The sequence below is a fragment of the Schistocerca americana genome, chromosome 2, assembly GCF_021461395.2.
Source record: "Schistocerca americana isolate TAMUIC-IGC-003095 chromosome 2, iqSchAmer2.1, whole genome shotgun sequence".
NCBI lineage: Eukaryota > Metazoa > Arthropoda > Insecta > Orthoptera > Acrididae > Schistocerca > Schistocerca americana.
Window position 1 is genome coordinate 606,822,147 of NC_060120.1, and position 17,736 is coordinate 606,839,882.

General features: G+C 44.2%; 1 protein-coding gene across 1 annotated transcript in view; it reads right to left on the bottom strand.

The window, feature by feature from the left end:
* Window positions 1–1,848: 1,848 nt before the first annotated feature.
* LOC124594860 (protein CWC15 homolog) overlaps window positions 1,849–17,736 on the bottom strand; it is a 41,866-nt gene continuing 25,978 nt past the window's right edge. Inside the window, exons 4-5 of the mRNA XM_047133323.1 lie at window positions 2,676–2,780; window positions 1,849–2,593 (exon numbers count right to left, since the gene is read on the bottom strand). Coding sequence (XP_046989279.1) covers window positions 2,456–2,593; window positions 2,676–2,780 — 243 coding nt within the window. The 3' untranslated portion in view covers window positions 1,849–2,455. The remainder of the gene's footprint in view (window positions 2,594–2,675; window positions 2,781–17,736) is intronic.

Consider the following 17,736-nt stretch of genomic DNA (forward strand, 5'->3'; position numbering starts at 1 on the left):
AGTTGGTTGGTGTTGCAAGTTTATGAAGTGTCAGAGAGTTAGCATGTGAATTACAACCAAAATATCTCACAAAATGCCACAACAGTATGAAGAGAAAATATATTTCCAGCACTTGTCATTCAATATTGAAAGAAAAATAGTGCGGAACTAAGCCAAATAGCAAATGTGGATGAAACTCTTCTAACATTTAATGTACCAAGTAACAGAACTGTTGACATGAAAGGTGCTAAACTGCACCTATGAAAACAAGTGGAAATGAAAAAATGCACTACACTGTTATAATTTCATGTTCTACATCTATATCTACATCCATACTCCGCAAGCCACCTGACGGTGTGCAGCGGAGGGTTGTGCTGACAGTACTAAACTTAATTCAATGATCACTTTTAAGAACAAACCAATGCCAAAACCTTCTGAAATACTGCCAGGTGGTGGTGTTCACATAAATGACAAGGGTTGGATGGAAGAAGCTAGTATGAAATTGTGGATTAATAGAGTGTGGGAGAGAAGGCAATGTGCTTTATTGAAGAAGAGAGAAAAGTGAGACAGGGAAATACAGAGCTTGTGTTATTCTGGGAGGGCTCATAATTGCAACAATTAAAATGTATATATGAGAGAGTAATGGGAAAAATGGATGATGGATGAAACCCAACATGAATTCATGGTGAAGGGTGCTTTAAAACTACCTACAATCACACAAATGTGTCAGTGGATAAAACAGTCGTGGTCTAGAGTGAGAGAATACATTATTGTTGAATCTTTCAAGAAGTGTGGCATAAATAACACTTTCGATGGCACTGAAGACCTCTTATATACAGAGAGGACAACAAAGAGAAAGAAAAAGAAAGTTCAGATGACGCTTTTCTGGGATTTTTACAGTCAGTTTGGTTTTATTAAAATGACGATTTTTTTAAGTCTGGATTTGCAATCTGATTATAAAAATGTTATTTAAAAAAACTGCTTAAAACTTGAGGTGCATCTTATAGTCCACAAAATACAGTAAGTGTATTACTGTACATAATACTTGTTCAGATAATTATGTCATTAGCCATTAATGTGTTTCTTAATTCTGTATGCATTTTATATGCTGTTCCCCACCTATTTTTAAACTTCCTATAAGTGAGACACACAGATGCTACATGTGGATTAAGGAAAACCTCTATAACGGAGAGAAACCACTTTTGAATGTGTATAAGTGAAAAACACCTATGAGTTAGGAAAAAAGAAATAAAAAAAAAAATCAGAGTCCCTTCAACTCTTGTTTATCTAGAGTCAGCTGCATAACAGTGAAATACTAGTAATACAAAAATGACAGTCATTCTCAAGCTGGAATGCTAAAGAGTACAGTAACCTTGAACTGTATCTTACATTGCTTAAAAAACCCTTATGTACGTGGAAATCTTTTGTTAGATGACACAACACTGCTGCTGGACCTGTCAATACTAATTCACATTACAATGGCATTGTGAGAAGCCAGCAGCAGCCTGCTCTTCTTTGAAAGGCTATAGGTAGGATATTCTTTGAAACAACCAATAGTACTAAATTTTATGACTGGGACACTGAAACATGTGCAGCAGTCATTTATGCCACACTGGTAACATAAAGTGTTATATCTAAAAGCTATAAAATAGTTACAAATTCTACTGCACTGTCCTCAATTCTGGAAACAAAGAGTTTGTTTCTGGCATTAATCTGCTAAGAAATTTTGTTACAGCCTCCACTCTGCTGCATTATCAAAGACACATTTCAGCAACTTTTGTAAATGAAACCACTAACACAAGAAAGAAACCAGTAACCTAAATCTGCAATATTTTATGTGTAATCATACTCAAAATGAAAAATTGTAAATAGTCAATGCTTGCCACAGATTTAATCATTCATAATACATTTCAGACAATGATGTGAACATATTCTGACTCACTAAAAAATATGTACAGTGACTAGTTGTTATTTCTGTCATCAGTAACTAGTGACATAATAAGGCTTGATAATGGTCTAAATGTATCAGAAATAATTTATTAGACACTTGCACTATAAACGACAGTCTACAAATAATTACACCATTTGTCTACTTAGAAATAAATGCTCATTGCAATATTTGGCATCACAAAATAGTAAAGAATTATCAAACAGTAAAACACTATATGGTTTCATGTATCACACAAAAATGGCTGTATTTAAGCTCATTTGATTCATTATTTTATATAACTTTCTAATTTCTTTATAACCAAGTAGTAGCTCCCTCCCATGCGAGTCACATTTACTTTTACAAACAGACTATAATTAAACATTAATGGATTTGCAGGTCTTCTCAAGTTAACCACTCGTTGTCCCACTGCAACAACACCTTTGCACATTGATTCAAGAGGTACTTTCAAAATTTGTCTTTCACAACTGTGCAGAAACCAAAACTGCATTTCTGTAATCCCACATTCAGAGGCAAACAGAGAAACAGTCACTTCACATATTTCTCCATGAATTTTCTATGAAACTCTGAACGCAATGAATCATTGATAAATTGATCTTTCTTCTTCTCTGGTTCAGAACGGGCACAGTTCTTGAATACAACATCATCATCCCAACGTCTCTTGACCTGGAAAGAACAACAAATTAACAAATGCACTTTTCATAGGAACCTCCATACATGTGACAATGATACAGCATGTCTTAATCACCTTCAAATCTGCCTTCTGCATCTGTGCGGAGTAATTCAGCAATGGGTTTCCACTCAAAATGTTCTCCATTCTTATTCTCTCTTCTTCTTGTCGTTTCTCAGATTCCTATAATTATTTAGAAGTATTTGATTAAAGAATGTCATTGTCTTTACACACACACACACACAAACACACAAACACAAACACAAACACACACACACACACACACACACACACACACACACAGAGAGAGAGAGAGAGAGAGAGAGAGAGAGAGAGAGAGGAGGGGGGTGAGAGAGAGAGGAGGGGGGTGAGAGAGAGAGGAGGGGGGTGAGAGAGAGAGGAGGGGGGTGAGAGAGAGAGGAGGGGGTGAGAGAGAGAGGAGGGGGTGAGAGAGAGAGGAGGGGGGTGAGAGAGAGAGAGAGGAGGGGGGTGAGAGAGAGAGAGAGGAGGGGGGTGAGAGAGAGAGAGAGGAGGGGGTGAGAGAGAGAGAGAGAGAGAGGAGGGGGGTGAGAGAGAGAGAGAGAGAGAGGAGGGGGGTGAGAGAGAGAGAGAGAGAGGAGGGGGGTGAGAGAGAGAGAGAGGAGGGGGGTGAGAGAGAGAGAGAGGAGGGGGGTGAGAGAGAGAGAGAGAGAGGAGGGGGGTGAGAGAGAGAGAGAGAGGAGGGGGTGAGAGAGAGAGAGAGAGAGAGAGAGAGAGAGAGAGAGAGAGAGAGAGAGAGGAGGGGGTGAGAGGGAGAGGAGGGGGGGTGAGAGATAGAGGAGGGGGGGAGAGAGATAGAGGAGGGGGGGTGAGAGATAGAGGAGGGGGGGTGAGAGATAGAGGAGGGGCGGGAGAGGACCAGGGGGGGGGGGGGAGATCAATCTGGTTAATGCATATTCGTCTACAACAGGTAAATTCAGAAATGCTCACACACATCACAGGCCACAAGAACACAAAAAAAAAAAAAAAAAAAAAAACACTACAGATACATACACAAAACAAAGTTTCTAAAGGGAAAAACCAGAAAGACTATCATAATGTATAACTGATCCACAAAATTTTCCTATTTACAAATATACCTATTTACCATCTGTATTCATATTGAGAAAAAGTTTTAACTTTCAAAATTCATGCAAACGAACCAGTACAAAGTATTAGCCTCACACCTACACCTGTTAATAGACTATATCTGGAAGTTTCTTTTATGTATGGGCACAATTCTTTTGTTGCAAGCTGTTACCACCAGTGTGTGCTAGTGAACAAAGTGGCAACTACACCACAACAGAAGAGCTAGTGTGTCCTTTAGATAGCAAAAATGAGTCAGTAACTGCTGTTCAGTGAGCATTTCTCTCACACTTCCACCAGAAGCCACCAGCAAAGTCTCCTTTTTGCCTGGTACAAACAGTTTGAAGACAAAAGGCTGCATTTAAACAGGCAAAAGTCATGGTTGGCCTCATGTGTTGCAGCAAAATACTGATCATGGTTGAGCAGTAATCCAGCAAACACCACAGAAATCAAAATGCCCACTAAGTCGTGAACTTCAGATCCCACAAACAACCATTTTCAAAAGCCAACCATACAGATTGCAGATGGTGCACATACTGCAGGAGATTATGCTGCACAATCTGACTTCTGCACCAAGATGTAGGCAAGAATAGACAATGATGACACAAATAAGATAAAATTTTTAGTGATGAAGCAACGTTTCACACACTATTGGTAAAGTTAATCAGCCCAATGTTAATTTTTGGGGAACAGAAAACTCATTTCTCCTCGGTAAAAGAGGAGATTTGCCAAAGATCAACTCTACACAATGCTGAGGGAGAAGATTTACAGCTCCTTTTTCATGGAGAAAACTGCCACAGGTATTTTCTACTTCACATGCTTCCTTGTGGCATTTGCCTCAATTCCAAGAAGATTTCAATAACTTCATCTTCCAACAAGATGGTGCACATCCTCATTTCCACACATAACACCTAAACACACATCTGCCTGGGATATGGCTCAACATGTGATGCAGATGGCCACAATCCAATCCTTGCCACAGTTATGGCAGGAAATCGCAATTGCGGTAGAGTCCATCACAAGTAACACGTTGCACAAGGTCTTAGAACAGTTTGTACGAAATCTTGAAAATATAAAGTTCTTAGTGCTCACCCTGTAGTCCTACTAGATCTGTGGAAATATGAATATACTCCAATAATATAGCAATTACAAATAAATAAAAGCAAATTTTTGTACTTCAAGCAATATCAATGCTTCACTGTTATAACTTCTTTTTTAATACAAAGGAGACTAAGTTCCTTAAAAAAGTTTTTGACAACTTCTGGGCTTCACACTGAAGGAAGGAAAGAAGATAGGTTTAATGTCCCGTCAACATCGAGGTCGTAAAAAGATTGCGCACAAGCTCAAATTATGTCAAGGATGGGGAAGGAATTTGGCCGTGCCCTTTCAAAGGAACTGTTCCAACATTTGCCTAGAGTGATTTTAGGAAATGGTGGAAAACCTATCTCTGGATGGCTGGACATCATCAACTCACTCGGTCATGAGGTTGAATAATGACATCAGCAAGGGTAACACTTGTCTCGCAAGACTTTCTGCAAATGTAAGGTCATTCCGATATCCCATGCAATATCAACAATCGATGTGGCAGGTGCCATATTCATTTTTCCATAATTAGCTGTCTTGAATTATAACTTTCAGTATGTTGTTTCAAGGCAACAGCACACTGAAAATGTGCCATTAACATCTCACCCTTATAATTAAATATCAGTTAATAAAATGTCAATGCCTTCAAGAGACACTATATTCTAACTTTTTATTGTCGTATTGTTAACAGACTGCCAGGCTTTCTTATGAATGTCACACAAGCATGTTGTGCAATATTCAATGTTATTTAACATTTCTGTCTGATTAGAGAATGAAGGATGAAATAAATATTTGGTTGTTTACTTTGGCATATGTGGCAATTTCAGAGTGTCTGGTTAGGCAGGAACCTAAGAGAACAGCGTAAACTGTTGCAACTCATATGACCCGTCAAATATATAGCGATTTCCAAGGGTGTGGTTAGGCACGAACCTAAGAGAACAGCTTAAATTGTTGCAGCTAAGTGTGTGGATAGGCAGGAACCTAAGAGGACAGCTTTAATTTCTGCGAGTAAAACAGACCTGCCAGTCTGGCCTTGGCAGCCAGAGGCTGTGGTCATGTGTGCACAAGTTGCATTTTCATGTGTGTGTATGTGTATGTTGTCAACCTGTCAGCCCGGTCTCAGCAGCCAGAGACTGTGGACTTCTGTGTGGTGGGTTTTTTCTTTTTTTTTTTTTTTTTTTTTTTGGCGCTCAACTACTGAGGTCATTAGCGCCCAGTCACTGTTGTTAGAGCACATGGAATCTAGTAAAACTCAAGGGGAGGGGGGGACACCAGAAAGACCTGACAAAGATGCAGATAAAATAAGTAAAAAGGTTAGATGTCTTTGGACAAGCCGGTCAAAGTTATAAAACGCAGAACACGAGCAGCTGCTCGACCGTCATCAGCTAAAATATCTGGTAAAGTAGATGGCAGGGACAGGACAACACGAGATTGACTAAAGCGGGGACACGACAATAAAACATGGCGCACTGTTAATGCCTGACCACAAGGGCACTGCAGGGCTGGATTACCGGAGAGCAGGTAGCGGTGGCTAAACCGGCAATGCCCAATCCGCAACCTGGTCAGAAGGACCTCCTCTCGCCGAGATGGTCGGGAGGAGGTTGTCCAAGCAGTTGGGAGCGGTTTTACTGCCCGGAGCTTGTTTCCTTGGAGGGATGACCAAGCATCCCACCACAACGACACAAGCCTCTTACAAACATCCCCACGAACGTCAGATGGCGGGACACAATGGGAGGCTGGCCGAGGCAGGAGGACTGCAGCCTTGGCTGCAGCATCCGCAGCCTCATTCCCAGGCACTCCTACATGTCCGGGAACCCACAGAAAGCTGACAGGAGAACCATTATCAGCGAAAGAATGGAGGGACTGCTGTATCCGTTGAACCAAAGGATGGACCGGATAGGGAGCTCCAAGGCTCTGAAGAGCACTGAGTGAGTCAGAGCAGAGTACATACGATGAATGGCGGTGGCGGCGGGCATACTGAACGGCCTGATGGAGAGCAAAAAGCTCGGCCGTAAAGCTGGAACATTGGTCGAGGAGCCGGTATTTAAAGGTGGCGGCCCCAACAACAAAGGCACAGCCGACACCATCGTCAGTTTTGGAGCCATCGGTGTAAATAAAGGTGTGACCGGCAAGTCGAGTACGAAGTTCGACAAACCGTGAGCAATACACTGCAGCCGGAGTACCCTCCTTCGGGAGTGAGCTGAGGTCGAGATAAATATGAACCGGAGCCTGGAGCCAAGGTGGTGTCAGGCTCTCACCCTCTCTGAAGGTGGTAGGGAGGGCAAAATCCAATTGTCGAAGCAGGCGACGGAAGCGGACTCTGGGGGGGGGCAGCAGGGCAGACACATACAACCCGTACTGACGGTCGAGAGAATCGGCGAAGAAGGACTGGTAAGAGGGGTGGTCGGGCATAGACAACAGCCGGCAGGCATACCGACACAGCAGTACGTCGCGCCGGTAGGTCAATGGTAATTCGGCCGCTTCAGCATAAAGACTCTCAACAGGACTAGTGTAGAAGGCTCCGGTCGCAAGACGTAACCCCCGATGGTGGATGGAGTCGAGACGGCGTAAGAGGGATGGCCGAGCAGACGAGTAGATGAAGCTCCCATAATCCAGCTTCAATCGGACTATGGACCGATACAAGCGAAGCAGGACAGTGCGATCCGCTCCCCAAGATGAACCACTAAGAACTCTGAGGACATTAAGGGAATGTGTACAACTGGCCGCCAAATGAGAGACATGCGGAGACCAACACAGTTTCCTGTCCAACGTGAGCCCTAGAAACTTAGTTGTTTCCACGAATGGGAGAACAACGGGACCGAGATGTAAGGATGGCGGAAGGAACGCTTTATATCGCCAAAAGTTGATAGAAACCGTCTTCTCTTCAGAGAACCGGAAGCCATTTGCCACGCTCCATGAGTATAGGCTGTCTAGACAACGCTGAAGGCAGCGCTCCAGGAGGCATGTTCTCTGGGCACTGCAGTAGATCGCGAAGTCATCGACAAAGAGAGAGCCTGAGACATTAGGTGGAATGCAATCCATAATTGGATTGATCGCGATGGCAAAAAGGGCTACGCTCAAGACGGAGCCCTGAGGCACTCCGTTCCCCTGGAGGAAGACATCGGACAATACGGAACCCACACGTACCCTAAACTTTCGATCCGTTAAAAAGGAATCAATAAAAATGGGCAGGTGACTGCGTAGGCCCCACCTGTGCATAGTGCGGAGGATACCTCCTCTCCAACAGGTATCATAAGCCTTCTCCAAATCGAAGAACACGGCTACCGTTTGGCGCCTTCGCAAAAAGTTGTTCATGATAAATGTCGACAAGGTCACAAGGTGGTCAACAGCGGAGAAGCGGCGACGAAAGCCGCATTGGACATTGGTAAGCAGCCGTCGAGATTCAAGAATCCAAACTAACCGAGCATGAACCATGCGCTCCATCACCTTACAGACACAGCTTGTAAGAGAAATGGGGCGGTAACTAGAAGGAAGGTGTCTATCCTTCCCGGGTTTGGGTATAGGAACAACGACGGCGTCACGCCAACGCATGGGGACCTGACCTTCGGTCCAGACGCAATAGTAGGTACGAAGAAGGAAGCTTTTGCCCGCCGGAGAAAGGTGTGCCAGCATCTGAACGTGAATGGCATCTGGCCCCGGAGCAGAGGACCGGGACAGTGCAAGTGCATGTTCCAGTTCCCGCATAGTAAAGGGGGCATTATAAGTTTCCAGATTCAGCGAGTGGAAGGAAGGTCGCCGAGCCTCTTCTGCCTCTTTCCTGGGAAGGAAGGCAGGGTGGTAATGGGCGGAGCTTGAAACCTCCGCGAAAAACCGGCCAAAGGCGTTGGAGACAGCCACAGGATCAACGAGAACCTCATTACCTGAGGTCAGGCCAGGTACCGAGGAGTGGGCCTTAATGCCCTACAGCCGGCGCAGGCCACCCCATACGACAGAAGAGGGAGTAAAACTGTTAAAGGAGCTGGTGAAAGAGGCCCAACAAGCTTTTTTGCTGTCGTTGATGACTCTACGACATTGCGCTCGGAGTCGTTTGTATCCAATACAATTCGCCAACGTAGGATGGCGGCGAAAGGTGCGTAAAGCACGTCGTCGAGCACGGATAGCGTCTCTACAAGCCTCGTTCCACCAGAGGACGGAAACGCGACGTGAAGAAGAGGTAGTACGAGGAATGGAACGTTCGGCAGCATTGATGATAACAGCCGTGAGGTATTCGACCTGACTGTCACAACTGAGAAAATCGTGGTCCGGAAAGGTCGCCAGGGAGGAGTAAAGTCCCCAGTCAGCTTTCAGTATGTTCCAGCTCGAAGGACGTGGGATGGGGTGTGGTGCAGGAGACCAGCGACACAGGGGAAGTGGTCGCTCGAATATGTGTCAGAAAGGACATACCACTCGAACCGACGGGCAAGAGTGGTAGAACAGATCGAGAGGTCCAAGTGGGAGTAGGTATGAGTAGAGTCCGAGAGGAAAGTCAGGGCGCCAGTATTGAGGCAGACAAGATTGAGATGGTTGAAGACATCCGCCAAGAGTGAGCCTCTTTGACAGGATGCAGAAGAGCCCCAAAGGGGATGATGGGCATTGAAGTCGCCAAACAATAAAAACGGCGGGGGAAGCTGAACGATCAGGTGCATCATGTCAGCCCGACTAACAGCGGATGACGATAGAGTGTAGATGGTACAAACTGAAAAAGTAAAAGCAGAAAGAGTAATACGAACAGCTATTGCTTGGAGTGGGGCGGTCAATGGGATGAGATGGTAATAGACATCGTCCCAAACGAGCAACATGACCCCACCATGAGCTGGGATACCGTCCACAGGGGAGAGGTCATACCGCTCCGAGGTATAGTGGGTAAAGGCAATACGGTCAGTCGGGCCCAACTTGGTTTCCTGGAGACCAAGAACGAGCGGACAGTGCAGGCGGAGGAGCAGTTGTAATTCCTCCCGATTAGATCGAATACCTCTTATGTTCCCATGTAACAAGGCCATCGCTAGTCAAAAAAGAGGGGGAACGAGACGGGGGAAGAGCTGGTCACCTCGACGGTCAGGTTTCGAGGGAACAACGCTACAACCGGCGGCAGGCGGATCCTGTTCCATCGAGTCGTCGCCAGCTGCGGCCGCTGTCCCTGGTGGTGTAGGAGGGGCAGCATCATTTGCCGACGAGAGGCCAGCTCAGCGCCTGGCAGCAGAGCGTCCCGGCGAAACTGAGGACGGCCGGGAGCAGCGACTCATGGATGGAGCGTCAGACGAAACGCGCCGGGGTGGAGAGGGGGATAGAGACTTCTTATTGGAGGCCTTCTTGGAAGTCCAAGGAAGCACAGGGATGGTGGGCTGGACCCGAAGAAGGTCCTCATGCGCAGGGTCCATTTGGGAATGCCGGACCTCGGAAGCTGGGGTCTGGAACGTTTCCCCGATGGACGCCTGAGAAGAGGATCGCTTCTCAGGCGGCGGGGGGCGAGGAGGAGGAGGAAGGGTGGCCCCTGGGGCAGAGGGGGCGGGGGCCACGGGGGAGGAGGATTTGGAAGGGAGGGATTTGGGAGGCGGAGGCAGAGACCCCAGATGGGGGGAGGAGGTGGAGGGGGGACAGGATAGGGGTGAGGATACTGCGGAAGGAGTGGACACAACTAAGGCAAACGAAGTGGTCAACGGCACGGGATGGAGGCGGTCATACTTCTCCCTGGCCTCAGAATAAGAGAGACGATCCAAAGTTTCGAGTTCTTGTTTCTTCTTCTCCTTCTGATATGCGGGGCAGTCTGAGGATCTAGACGAGTGGATGCCAGGACAATTAACGCACCGAGGTGGTAGGGTGCATGTATGTTCCTCACGAAGAGGACGTCCACAATCGCCACAAAGGGGCTCAGCCTCACACCGTGACGACATGTGCCCAAAGCGCAAACACCGAAAACAGCCCATAGGAGGCGGGACGTAAGGTTGCACTTCGCACCGGTAGCACATCACCTTTACCTTCTCCGGGAGAACGTCCCACTCGAAGGCGAGGATAAAGGCCCCGGTATTGATGCGACGGTCTTTGGGGCCGCGCTGGACTCGCTGGACGAAATGCACGCCTCGGCGCTCCAGGTTGGCCCTGAGCTCATCATCAGATTGCAGCAGGAGGTCCAGATGAAAAATAACCCCCTGCGTCCTATTTAGTGCCAGATGCGGAGCAATGGACACTGGGATGTCCCCTAGGCGGTCGCACGCCTGGAGCGCCGCCGACTGTGTGGCGGAGGTGGTCTTTAGAAGAACGGACCCCGAACGCATCTTACTGAGAGCCTCGATTTCCCCGAAGATGTCCTCAATGTGCTGAACAAAGAACATGGGCTTGGAGGTGGCGAACGTCCCCCCCATCGGTTCGAGAACAGACCAAATAGCGGGGGAAGTACTTCGCCCCAAGCCGGCGGGCCTGTCCCTCCTCCCAGGGAGTGGCGAAGGGGGAAAGGACAGGAGAACCAGAACTAGAGACAGTACCTTTCCTTTTGAAAGGCTCGGCCGCAGAGCGACCTGCTACGTGTTGACATTTCATCTGCTAAACGTCTGCCCCGATACCACCCACTCCGACCAGGGGCTCTCCCCACGGGCGCCACCCAGCCTCAGCAAGGGCCACCTGGCAGGATGACCGTTGCCGGGAGTCCTGATGCCCCAAGGAGACAGGCATCTACTCCTTGGCCGACGTGGGGAGGGTGCAGCTCAGGTATAGGCAGTACGATCCCTGTGTTGTCAGGGGGCTACAACCTAGAGGGTACATGACGACCCCACCACAACGGGATGGCTACCGTGCTGGATTTCTGGTGCCATGGAAAGTCCATCATGATCGTAGGTGCAGATGGGGACGCACTATGGGCATAACTTGTACAACCCATCAGGCGTTTAGGCCCAATTTGAGGAATAGTGGGTATGGTTACAACGCCGGTACAATGCTGAGTACCAAGGTCTTAGTGCACTGAGGACCAGTGGTACACCACGTAAGGCGTCCTTCCCCAAAAGGCTCGTACTTCTGTAGAATTTTGAAAAATGGGAGGTCAAACCCCAAGGGGGACCGTCACATGGAAGGCCTAAACGGTTGAAACTCCTTTTAGTCGCCTCTTACGACAGGCAGGAATACCTCGGGCCTATTCTTACCCCGGACCCGCAGGGGGTGAGAGAGACTGTGGTTGTATGTGTGTGTGTTGCATCTGCATGTGTGTGTGTGTGTGTATGTTGTCCAATTCAGATTTAGGTCTTTTTGGTTGAAAGCTTACTTGTTTGACAGTCTTTTTGCTCTGCATATCTGCGACTCAATATCTACGCTACAATGTTACAAGGTGAGTAGCATTTAATCCTTTTCATAACATTGTCATACTTCACTGTCAACAGTATTAAACTCCTGATACCATTAGATATTTTGGTCCAAATGCAGCTCTAATTCTTCTCAGCTACCTCCAATCGGCTGTGAGCCTATCCATTGCAGCAAATTAACTGCAAGGAAATTAAATATAAAAGCAATGACATTTTGCACTCAAGTCTCACAAAAAGTTGTAGGTAAAATATTGTATTTTCCACCAGCTACTGCTGTTAGTAGCTGATTAAGGGTGTGAAGCCTCTTAGTTCACCCCCCCCCCCCCTCCACCATCTGACTGTGTCTAGAGTTTATACTATGTGCAAGTGTAAGAATGTTAGAAATGTTTGTTAGAGTAAGTTGTATCTGAGATGGGACATGGGTACCAGCCTGGTATTCACCTGATAGTAGGATGTGGGAAACCACCTAAAGCCACACTCAGGATGGCCGGCTCACCAGCACCCATAATTAATCTGTGAAGTGGATTCTTTCCAGTCAGGCTCACCTCCCCATGTGCCAAAAGTTGCACGTTAAAACTACTGGCTAACAGTAAAGAGTTTGTTAATGACAACTGCGTAAAATAGCTATACTTTGCAGGATAAAACAACAATTGCTAAAATGCACAAGGTTCATCAAGTTTTCCTCTCGCAATCTAAACAATGAAAAGCATATTCACAAATTCTGTTTCTAAAACTGAACCTTACTTCAACAACCAGTTTTTGTAGTTTGAAACAGTATGTGCTGTGCACAGAATTTACAATGGACCATCAAACAATTCACACGAGACTCAACATTTGCTAATGTACAGCATATAACACAATCGCCATCCAATTTTTTACAAACAAATGCTAGATAGTCTTGTTGAGCTGTGATATTATTAGTGTTTTAGAATTGTTAAAACAGTAACAGCTCATAAACTGGCCAAGTAGTTTGTCACCAAAGTGCGCTTAAAGAACCATCATTGGGGCAAAAATGGAAATTCCACCTAAAGGTTTTCATTGCATTGGTTTATCATGATTTCTGTGAATGCCTAACTCAAGAACAATGCCTCAAATTGCTTTGTTGTACTTTTAGTTATCAATAACCTTCAGAAAAGTGTTCAGCACCAGTGTCAAATGTCTTGGTAGGCATTCTTCTGTAAGCGGTAGGTTGACCAAAATCAAGCGTTTCAAAAAAATATTGATGCTGTGCTCAACATGATTGAAGATAAACTTCCTGGCTGATTAGAATTGTATGTGAGATTGGGACTTTACTCTAGAATCTTTGTCTTTCGCAGGCCTGCCCTCATAGCCTGACTTCCATTAGTATCTAGTATCTTATCTCCTACCATCTTACCATCACAGAAGTTCTTCTGCATACCTTGTGGACTAGCACTTCCAACACAAACGATGTTGCAGAGACATTGCAAAGGCAAAGGTTCCTCATTCGAGTTCTTGTCCACCACATAATTTTATTCTGCCAGGACGTTTCGAACCGGTGCACAATATGCTGCAGAGTGAACGTTCATTCTGGAAACAATCTCCAAGGTGAGGCTAACACCCAAACCTCCTGCTGTCAGACACTCAGATCGGTACCAAACAATGTATGTTGATAGAGTATCAACCAAAGCACCAATTTAGTTCATGCTGTGTGCTGAATCCAGTAGAAGATGCGTAAACAGTAATTAAAAGTAACACTAGAACTACAGATTATAGGAAAAGCATATCTGTGAGATGTAAGTATGAAGAACAGTGGCAGGCGAGTCAGTAGCTTGTCAAATTAATGGACTGAAGATCCCGAGTTCGAAACCGACTAAAGAGGAGAGCTTTTTTAATGGTTTATGCATGAAATTGTTATATGGGAGAACATTTCTCTGGCATGTAAAAGTATGTTTCGAAGTTTGTAACGATGTTCTTTTGGCAATCCATTTTCGCTTCATTAGTTGAATGTAGCAAAGCTATAGCATATATTTGTATAGATAACATCACGGCTATCTATACAAATGTACTCTTATAGGTTTGCTACATTCAACTAACAAAGCTAAAGCTAGGTTTGGTGTTACTTCTAATTATTGCTTACGCATCTTCTAAAGGTTGATAGCACACAGCACGAATTAAATCGGTGTTTTGGTTGATACTCTATCAACACAAAACGTCTGGTACCAATCTGAGTGTCTTGACATCTCGAGGTTTGGGTGTAAGCCACGTCTCCACAATATCATTCTTCCAGGAGTGCTACTCTTGTGAAACAAGCAGGAGAATTCCCGTGAAGTTTGGAAGGTACTAAATGGGGTACCAGCAAATGTAAGGCTGTGAGAGTGGGTCAGCTGATACAGCATCTGCCCATGAAAGGCAAAAGTTCTAAGTTCAATGTCCAGTCTGGCACACAGTTGTAATCTGTTTAATCTGCCAGGATGTTTCAGATTAGCACTTACTCTGCTGCATACTGAAAATTCATTTTGATGATTGAAGAGGATTAATATGTGACTTACTGTGAGACAGGGCCATACTTACACATACCAAAGATTGCAGTACATTCAGTTTTCCATGGCATTTAGCTGTGAAACGATCTGTACCCAGAATCCCCACAATTTCCGAAAGCTCAAACAGGCTTGTGCCAACCGATGTAAGGAAATACTCAAAAAATTTGACCAAGGAAATGTGAAATTTGTGTACATCATCATAGCACGAGATGGAGCTCAGATACACAGATGTTTCAGAAGTGATGGTCAACATTAAGGGATATGACAGGAATGATCATTCAAAACAAAAAGTCAAGTAAACAAGGGCATTAAAACACATACCTTAAGAGCTATGAGCAATTTTTGATTTTCAATACTGTGAAACAAATGTCTTCTACTGCGAGCTCTTTGTTTTCCATATTTTAAGAAGTGGTAGTATGGACCAAAACAAGGAAAAAAATGTCCAGAACAAGTGCTCATAACTTTTAAGGTATGCATTTTAGCACACGTTTACTTGGCATTTATTTCTTGTTTTGGTTCATACTACCACTTTCCAAAATATGGAAAATACAGAGCTTGCAGTAGAAGAGATTTGTTTTACAGTATCAAAGATCAAGAATTCCTCAAAGCTCTTAAGGTGTGCGTTTTAGAGGCCACGTTTACTTGACTTTTTTGTTTCAAATCATCATCCCTGTCATATCCCTGAATATTGACCATCATTTCTGATACACCCTATATTTGTACAAGCTGCAGACTGATAAACCGTGAAGCATATAAAAAGAAAAAGATTATTTTTTTTTTTGTTTACACTGGTCTTGTTGCTTCAGAGGACAGAACAGTTAATGCCGAATTATGTACAACTATTTCTTTACCATAGATCATTAAAAAAATCAGGACAAACAACCAAAAACATGGCACCACTTTTTGTCATCACTATGCCGCATTTCACACACAGTGTGAACAATTTATTATTTCATGGAAGAAAACATCAAATTACTGTCTTACTAGCCTTATGTGTGTTTAAGTGTATAAATTTTAAAAGTGAGTATTTAAAGAAACAATAAAATGATGGGGGCAAAAAGCTGCTTCTTTGTGTAATTTAGAAAACCATTAAAAAGCAGACCTTCGTATGAATCGAATGAAATCCTCAATCAACCATGAAAAGTCCTCAGCTTCAGGAAACAGCTGAAAATAACATAATACATGCAAAAATAATCTCCTACACTTATAGTTAGCTGAGAAAAATTATCAGCAGCAGAGATAGTTCTCATACAACCAAGTGTTGTGCATGCATCACCTATTTCAATTTTATCCATACAAGTTTGTTACAAGATGTGTCCTACATATCAATCCTGACTGTCCATGATGAACTTAGTTGTGTGAGAGCCAGGTACTATGCATAATAATGCCTAAACAACCTCCTGGCATGTGCAGCCAAAATAATGTGTATAGGATGAACAGGAAGCTCAAAACCCCACTCTAAATACAAAAAATTCTTCTTTGTTCTCCCCACTCACTCACTCATTTGTTTGCACTTACTATCTGCTCCAATCTAACAAGCATCTATCCTCCATTTACTGGTACAATCTGATTCCTGAGAACTGTCCCTTACCCAGATGAGCACAGGAACCGAATTCGGGTCACTAACTCAAACTTTACTCTCTTCCTTTTTTTCCTACTTCTGGTCATATTCCGTGACTTCTCATGGTGTCCGGATCGTATCTGACTAATCCCTGTCACCTCAACTTTTGTGTAGCTCAGTGTCTCCTTCCTTCTGGGTTTCCTTTTCGCACTCTTTTTAACCATCATTTCTTCCATTTTCAGTAAATGTTCTGGTAATTCATTTCTCCTGTTTCTTAATACCGTTGTCACATGCACCTCATCATACAGTGTTTCATTTCAATGTTTTTTCGTCTTCTGAAACCTCCTTGCTGAAACACTGTCCAAAATGTTAATATATTGTTTTCAAAATTAATAAATTTCTTCTCCATCTTTTTCTACAATATCCATGCTTCAGCCCCATACATTAACTGTCTTGTAAATTCAGAGTTACAAAACTCTTGTTAGCAGTTTACCGGTAAATAGTTCATTCACTGCAAACACGCTTCTTTCTCTAGAATTTATATGGTTCCACATTTCCTTCCCAATGTTATTATTCTAATTATTAATTCTTCCCAGGTATTTGAAGATCCAGTCTTCTTGAACAGCATGCTATGTGTCTCCAGTGTTACCTCTGCTATTTCTTTATCTTCTGCTTTGCTACTACTATAAACTCCATTTTCTTTTCTTTGATCTTCAAACCTACTATTTTGTATCTCTCTATTAACACTCTAGCTGTCCTTGTTTGTTCATCTTCCTACTCTGCTATAAGAAAAATATTTTTCACAAAATCTAACAATTTCACCTCACCGTCTACACTCACTCACAGTTCTGCTACTGTCTCCTCCAATACCAGATTCAACATACTCCAGTCCTGTCTTCACAAATATTCAGTTTCCCTGTCCTCAACCGTCCCTTCACACTACAATGCACATTCTAGACAATCTGATTAGTTTCCATGGTATTCCTGACACTTCAAACATTTTCAAGTGTTTCATACATATCCCTTTAACCAGCCAAGTTTAACATCCTGACTACCATGAGGTCATTAGAGATCCAGCATAAATGCAGAATTGGGAAGGAAATCAGTTGCGGCCTCTCTAAGGAATCGTCCTAGCAGTCACCTTATACAATTTACGAAAATCACAGAAAACTTAAATCTGTATAAGTGGACATATACATGAACTGCTGTGCTCCCAAATAAGAGTCCAGTGTCTTACCAGAGTGTTATCTTATTTCACTTAACCTTACAGAGCTCCCATGCCTTTTTGTTACACTTTGCCTTCCCTAAGCTTTTGGGCATAATCACTAACCCAACACACTGTGGCAGCACTTAAATAAGAGATCTGATGATGCTTACTTGGGAAGTCACAAAACCAACACCAACGTCATGTGGTATTTGTTGAGTGTATCCCTGACAGAGAATACCCTTCCACGATCCATAACCCATCCACACTGTATCTTGGGCCCATTTATTATCTGCACCCAACAACCCCCTCCCCTCCCCCCTTCGCATTTGAGGCTAGCCCACTAATCATCAAACTTTACTTTATTCCAATTCAGCACTGACATGTCTATCTCCTAGTG